Genomic DNA, 7968 nt, shown 5'->3' with positions numbered 1-7968 from the left:
ACTTAAAGGGGTGCAAATCAAATCGTCAACAGTTTATTTGACCGATCTGTATCATAAGGTCATTTCAGCATAAATACATAATGTATTACTTAATTGTAATGGACTCTTTATTTTTAGATAATGAAATCAATTATGATATAAACTATAAAACACCAGCTATGTTTGTGTGATGGTATATATCAGCATTTAATTTTCAATCCCCATTTGTTTATTGTCATAATTTATTTTTAAATTTTATTTGTTTTCTCGATATAACTCACCTTAAAGTATTGTTTGGCCAATTACCATTGAGATATATTTGGAAAGAGGCCATAATATATATCCAGTCTAAAAAATAAAAAGCCAAATTGCTTGTACTATCTAAGTTTGTTCTGGATGTGGCAGATTGTCGAGAATCAAGAGAATAGAGAGTTATAAAACGTCTTTTCAAAAATATCAAACAGTGCACCAAACATTATTCTAATTATGAATAACATTGGATTTGAAATCAATATCAAAGAAAGGATGTGTATGAATGATTTAGGTCATATGATGAAGTCGACAAATTGGGTCTTGATTTTTATTTTCTACACGGTGTTTGGTCGTAAGTCATACATGTAGTAAATCAAAAAAATTTTAGGATGTGTATTAAACAAAACATATATTTTCAAAAAATTCTCCCGTACCTTGCATCGCTATTTACACGTACATGTAACTGATGTTTTTAATATACAAAATCAAATATGCAAATCCATTAATTATAGTCTAAAAAAATAATCGTTCATACTAAATTTTCGAACAATAACATGTAAACATTTATGTCAAATTCATACAGCGAATGCATTTGAAGATAGTTCTCAGATGTTCATGTACCATATATATATATATATATATACATGTATATATAATGTCAAAATGATCACATACTAATCAACGATCAGTTCCTGCAAGTACTTTTACCTTGTGTGGTGTGTATATATATATATATACTACTAAGTACTAGCAGGAACTGATCGTTGATTATTATGTGATAATTTTGGATTTTATTCTATATATATTCACAAAAATCCAACAACACCCTACTATCTTAAAGTGTCTGATGAAAAAATATAAAACCAATAAAAAATTTATAAAAAGCACTGAAAAGGCCACCACACATAACATATATCTTTGTTTTTGTGTGTATACACTGTATATGTTGTCTTACAGCCGAGTTGCCTCTAAATCTTCAGTGTATCATCCTGTTGAGTGCATTTGATCGGTGTTCCTCGGGATTATGAAAGAGTGAAGGAAATGAGAATTGTCGGACACGTCGCTGTAAATAGGTATTTCCTTGCTTCACATGTAGTGTTACTCTTCGTCTATACCCATCACCGCTTCAAACTTAAGGGCTTCCTAGATGAAAGGCGTGTTTTGCACTCTAAGTATTTGTTTATACGTTGTATTAAAACCCAAGCATGATATTGATTACAAAGAAGTTTTTCTTAAAATAAGGTCTAGCCATAGGCGTAGCTTGGGTTCGAATATTACCTAGGCAGGGGGTCTATCGACATTTTAACAACGTAAAAGGTGTTTTTTTAACCGAGACAGCTGTCTCGGTTGCCTCAATGGAAGCTACGCCACTGCTAGCTATTTATATTCAGAATTAGTATATTTAGAATTCTGTAACGGTGATGATGTAAACGTTACATGTATTGTCAAAGTGGTAATCGCCTGAAATCCCCGATTACAATATGATAGGTCCCTCCCCTCCGCTGACACTGGTGTATATTCTAAGATCAGACTGCTTTCAATATACATGTATTTGAAGGGGATGGTATGAAGAGAGAGAGAGAGAGAGCGAGAGAGATGGGCGCATGTCTCACATCATGTCTCACATCCCCCCTCCCCTTACATCAGAGTTTATGGTGGCTCACTACACCTCGAAAAAATTTCTAAAATCAACACGAAATGATTTAATTATGAATATTATTATCATATGTCAAATGTACATATGTCAAGCAGACAAAAGTATACAACTTTGGATAAAAAAGGAAGTTTAGTTTTATAAAGATATAACAAGAGGTTCATGGGCCATATCGCTCACCTGAGTCAACTTGGCCCATACATTTATCTAAAGATTTTCCCTATATATTTGTATGTAAATTTTTTATCTTTTATTGTGGCCCCGTCCTACCCCCAGGGGCGATGATTTTAACAGATCCATGTAAATATCTTCTTCCCTGGCTCAGTGGTTCTTGAGAAGAAGATTTTAAATGATTTTCCCTTTATATTTGTATGTAAAACTTTGACCTCCTATTGTGGCCTCATCCTACCCCTGGGGGTCATGATTTTAACAAACTGGAATCTGCACTATGTTAGGAAGCTGTCGTGTAAATTCCAGCTCCTATGGGCCAATGGTTATTGAGAAGAAGATTTTTAAATGACCCCCACCTTAGTTTGCATTTTTGTGATTGTCTCCCCTTTGAAGGGAGCATGGCCCTTCATTTGAAAAAAAATATCAAAAACCCTTCACCCAACGATGCTTTGTTCCAAGTTTGGTTGAAATTGACCCAGTGGTTCTGAATAAGATGAAAATGTGAAAAGTTTACGCCATGGGCAAACACATTGGTGATCAGAAAAACTCACTTGAGCATTCGACTCAGGTGAGCTAAAAAGTACAAGTCTTGGGCTTATGAGCCACCTTTATGAAATGTGCCTGTCAAACAACATGCCTCTGACTGTAGCGTAGTCGTCCAGTGGCAAGTTGGCAACTAAGGTCTTGAATAAAGTAGGTGCAAGGTATGCGTTTAACTTGATTAACGTTAAAAGTAAGCCCATTTCATTTCTTTTTTAAGGATATACGCGAGGTTTCTCAGTTAATGGACATTACTAAGTTATTGTGCCAAAGAAAGGGAGAAAATCATACAAGAACCCTTCATATGAAGGAGATGAAAATGTTATTTTAGTAAATAACAAGAGGCCCATGGGCCTAGAATCGCTCTTCTGATACATTGTAGAACAGGCAAAAATTCTCACTAACCAAGATTCATCAATTAACAAAGTTTAAGTCAAATGGTACCTGAAAATTTAAATGTAACTGTCCAAAAGTAGGTCACGGCGACCTACTTTTGGTTGACACACTGAAGACTCAAGATGCATCAATTCACAAGTCAAATAGTATTCAAATATAGCCCTCAAATTCCAAAAGAAGGCCACAGTGACCTACTTTTTGGTCGACACACTCCAAAGACACAAGATGCATCAACTGACAAAGTTTGATAATTGAAGTCAAATAATATCTGAAATATTCAGATATAAACGTCAAATTCCAAAAGTAGGTCACAGTGACCTACTTTTTGGTCGATACACTCTGAAGACTCAAGACCCATCAACTGACAAAGTTTGATGATTGTAAGTCAAATAGTATCTGAAATATTCAAATGTAGCCGCCAAAATCCAAAAATAGGTCACGGTGACCTACTTTTTAGTCAAGATACTCTGAAGACTCAACATGCATCAACTGACAAAGTTTGATAATTGTAAGTCAAATAGTGTCTGAAATATTAAAATATAGCCGTCAAATCCCAAAAGTTGGTCACGGTGACGTACTTTTTCGTCAACAAACTATGAAGACTCAAGATGCATCAACTGACAAGGTTTGATGATCCTAGCTTTCATAGTGTCCAAAATATGCATCTAAAATTGAAAATGTGAAATTTGAATGTCTGCAAAATTCAAAAAGTAGGTCACTGTGACCTACTTTTTTTTTTATAAATATGTTTCGAGGCCTCTAGACGTATGAACTTACAAGGTTTGATGATTTTAAACATCTCGGTATCTGAAATAACAACATAAAATGTATTCATGAATGATTAGCCCTAAAATTCAGAAAGTAGGTCATGGTGACATACTTTTTACATGACCCATTTCAAGGTCCCATGATCCATCAAATGACAATTTTTGTAAAAAAAGAAAAAAAAAAAAGTTACTAACTGAGAATTACCAACTTATTAACTGAGAAAAGTTGCAAGAATTCGATGTATAATTCTATAAGCTTATTTTCTGCAATGAAAATACATATCATACTAATTTGCATTTTCCACTATAAAGTATTTACATCAAGATCAAATCTTGTGCCCATTTCATTTCGCATATTTTTCACATTTCTATTCTATGATAAATGTAAATGTATCAAACAAATCTCTAGACCCTTATTTGCTGTGTCTAACTTTTTGTAAAAACACAAGATAGTCTGGTATTTCTAACTATATATATATATTGTGTATCATTATTCAATCACAATTTCTTTTGACTGTCATTCCAAAGAAATGAGTAAATGGGATTGGTATACTCTACTGGTCACAATAACTTTCATAATTCATTATTTCCCTGTTGTTGTTGTGAAAATAAATCGATGTAAAAACATACATTTCCTTTACAGTGTGTATATAATAAACATGTTTGTATCAATACACAGTCATTGAATCATAGTGGACTTGTAACAGATTGCCGAGAATCAATACATATCCAATGAGAAACAAAGATAAAAATACATCTTTTCATTCATTCAATTTATTCGTTCATACAATAAAGGAGGTGGTAATACGCGTTGACGTCTGAGGAATACATTTACGTGTGCAAATAAACAATATCATGATGAAATTGTAAAGTTTTGCGTTTAGAAGAACAGGCCAATTTTTATATCTTTGAAAAAAAAAATATACACAGTTTTTAAAAAGGTTTCTTAACATTACTAGTTGATAGAGAAAATAGTTTCCTAAAATTTCATTCTAATTGCTCTTAATATATTGCCTGCTAAAACTCGTCACTACAAATAGAATGATATTTAGCAACACGTCCAATTTGACAAACATCTCCGAATCTCTGTCATTTTCAAACCTTTGCAGTAAAATTCAATGTATGGCATTCTTAAAATTATTCTAAATTCTCCATTCTTACAACTCTGTATAATGTCCTTTTTCGCTATTCTTGAAATTTAGTCCAGTCATTCAAGCCACAAATATAGCGTAACCTCAAATTAATTGCAATATGTGGATATGAATATTTTGTTTTCCAATGGTAAATAAAGGAATGCTCTAGCGTAAATTAAGAATAAGTCCACAGTCCTTATCTGCCACCTGAGTATTGGTTTACAGTATCACTAGTCCAAAGTGCTACGAAATCTAGAAAAACTATTCCTGTTCTGAATATTTGAGCTAAATTCTAATGGTCCAGCAAAACAGGACGTGTTCTTAAAACTTAGAGGGAAAGGCAACCCAAAAGATTTTTACAAGATGAATGATAGGATTAATTATATGATAAATATTTTTCATATTAGAGGGCGAAGCCCTCTCACGGCCCGAAGGGCCTTAAGAGCATAGCTCTCCTTATAGGTAACTCGTATATACATGTTTACAAGGAAAATATAGAAAACTAATGAAAAATTAAACCATACCTATGGAACTTGAAAAGTTTGGTCCCAATAGCGTCGATTCGAATACTAGCGCGTTAAATGAGTAGGCGCATCAAAAATGTCGAAAGTTGGAATACTTTGAGCTCAGTCCTCACACGTTAGGTGCTACCTTCAGGATATTTTTGGTTCTGTTATGAATCTACATACTAATGCTAATACTTTTTGCTTCGCCCTCAAACACGGTCTCGCCGTACAGAATATTATTTTGTTGATATATGGCCTAGATAAACTTCAGTACTAATTTAAAAAATTGAAATTCCAGCGATCTATATAGGCTGCCATGTGTAACTTTTTTGTATTCAAGACCGCAAAAATCAATTATTTTGACCTCACGCCGTCTGTTCCGGTTTTGATGAGATTCTAAGATCATCAAAGATGTGCATGTAGTAGATCTTACGAATAAATAGGTTGATGCCTTCCTGTCAAGCAGTTAATGACACTAATGCAAAGGGGATATGTGAAAAAAAGGTTGTTTTTCTTTTTCTTTCGAAATTCCCGACCCAACCAAATCATTTGAAAAGAAAAGACTACGTAAACTGTGGATCCATCATTTGCGTAATGACAAGTTGAGGTTCAAGACATTTGTATGAAGAAACATTTACCGTCCGTCATTTACCGTGGTTGCTCCTTCTAGGTACCTAATCCCACTTCAAGTATATGGAAGGGTCGGTGTTTTCCCAACTCTTAATTTTGTATTTCTTATAGGCGTTATTGATCACTCTTCGTTATCTTCACCTTTTCATTAAAATAATACTCTCATATATTTTCACTTGCAGGATTATTTATACATCTCGTATATGAGCATCTAATATAGATCCCTGCATCCATTTTACGTTTGTATCATCAAGTTTCCGACTATCTTCGAGACTGGGAACGCGAATTACTTACACGAAGTTCGTGTGTAGATGAAAACACCGTGCAGTAGCTGTTTTCCGTTCACCAGTTTAATGAGACTTGTTCACCAGGTTATTGTATTGGGGGTTTCCTGATGGTTTTGTATAGTATGTAGGATGCATGAGGAGCCTTGTGATAGTCAGAGAGCAGGATATGAAGACAATTCACCCTCTCTTCGCTTCCGATAGATACTTGACATGGGGGTAATTTGATTCAAAGCTACACATGTACATGGCGGTAACAACTGTGTAGTGATCCGTGTCCATTTTGATCTTGGGGTTGGAATTGATATGAAGGGGTCAAGTCGTACAGCAGAGTGGTCGAAGCACAACACTTACTATAATGGCTTAACGGAATTTTTATATTAAGCTTCTTAAGATTAATACCGTATCGTAATATATGAAGTAGGATTAACACACTAGAGAAATTAGATATAGATGAAAAGTGGACAAATGCACAAACTGATATATTGAAAACTTTTAATTTTACTTTATATTGTCAAAAAATGCAGTTTAAGCAGAAAATAATCCGATTTAAAAAAAAAATACTGCTGGACTCGTTAATTATATTGAAATGGAATAAACAAATATTGCTGATATTTCCATTCATGTTTTAAAAAGAAATCAGCCATTATGATGATGTTGTATACCTCCTTAAAGCAATGCAAACTGTAACTGACGGTAAATAAATTGAAAAATAAAAGATATTTTGTGATTGAAGTTATACATGTATATACATTCATAGAAGAAGAGTGAAATAATCTGAAGCAACAAACCCGTCAAATTTAGCAAAAATTGTCGATTTATGAATTATTATTATCTTGCCAGTAAGTCCTGCTCGTAATCTCGGATGTGCATTGGCCTTTAGAAGAGCTCACCAGTTCGGATAAAATGGATTTGCATAAACCCAAGTTATCGTTCGTTGCAAAAGTTATCTTTTTCTTAGGGCAGGCACCATAAATATTGGTATTAATTCAGATGGGTAAATAAAGGATGTCACAGCACCACGGGCACTATAGGAAGAAAAAAAGGCGCACCATATTCCTATAAAGAGTATGTATTTGTTCAGAAGTGTCTTGCTTCGAGGTTCGTCCGTTCACCATGCACTACAATTGTTTTTCTTTTCCTTTGTTTTTCTTTGTGATCTGTCATTTTGTACTTTGTGCATCATAATGCTTCTCTGTGGGCTCAAATTGGTTGAATAAATATTCTATTCTATTCTAACGTAGCCCGGTAGATTTCTTAGACATGCGCGTACATCTACATCTTCCAAAGTCTTGTTCAGTAATAAAATACCAGTAATTAAATTTTTCTAGAGGTCATAAACACGCACATATTGATGCAAATCCAATCTGATTACAACCTTACAGTCAGAATAGCGGGTGGGGATTAGAATTCATATTTCTCAGGCACGTAGATGCCGGCGAGCTTTGTCCAACATTTTTTGAAAATGATATCATATTCCGTATATTTTTACATGCAAGGTTAGCTGAATCATTTTTCACATTTTGGCTTATTGATGTGACGTCATGGTCTTTGTTTTATACACATGATGAAGTGACGGATCTGATAATTATGAGAAGATTGTTTAAATTCAAACCTTTGATTTGTTTTATTCTTTATTCTGCGTCTGAAAATAGC

General features: G+C 34.0%; 1 protein-coding gene across 1 annotated transcript in view; it reads left to right on the top strand.

Annotated features, from left to right (window-relative positions):
• Positions 1–1219: 1219 nt before the first annotated feature.
• LOC125673093 (uncharacterized) overlaps positions 1220–7968 on the top strand; it is a 22325-nt gene continuing 15576 nt past the window's right edge. Inside the window, exon 1 of the mRNA XM_056160298.1 lies at positions 1220–1304. Within this exon, the coding sequence (XP_056016273.1) occupies positions 1273–1304 (32 nt within the window). The 5' untranslated portion in view covers positions 1220–1272. The remainder of the gene's footprint in view (positions 1305–7968) is intronic.

Source organism: Ostrea edulis, chromosome 3 (assembly GCF_947568905.1).
Source record: "Ostrea edulis chromosome 3, xbOstEdul1.1, whole genome shotgun sequence".
In the NCBI taxonomy this organism is placed as follows: Eukaryota; Metazoa; Mollusca; class Bivalvia; order Ostreida; family Ostreidae; genus Ostrea; species Ostrea edulis.
Note: the sequence above shows the minus strand (reverse complement) of the source record. Positions and strands in the feature narration are given on the sequence as shown.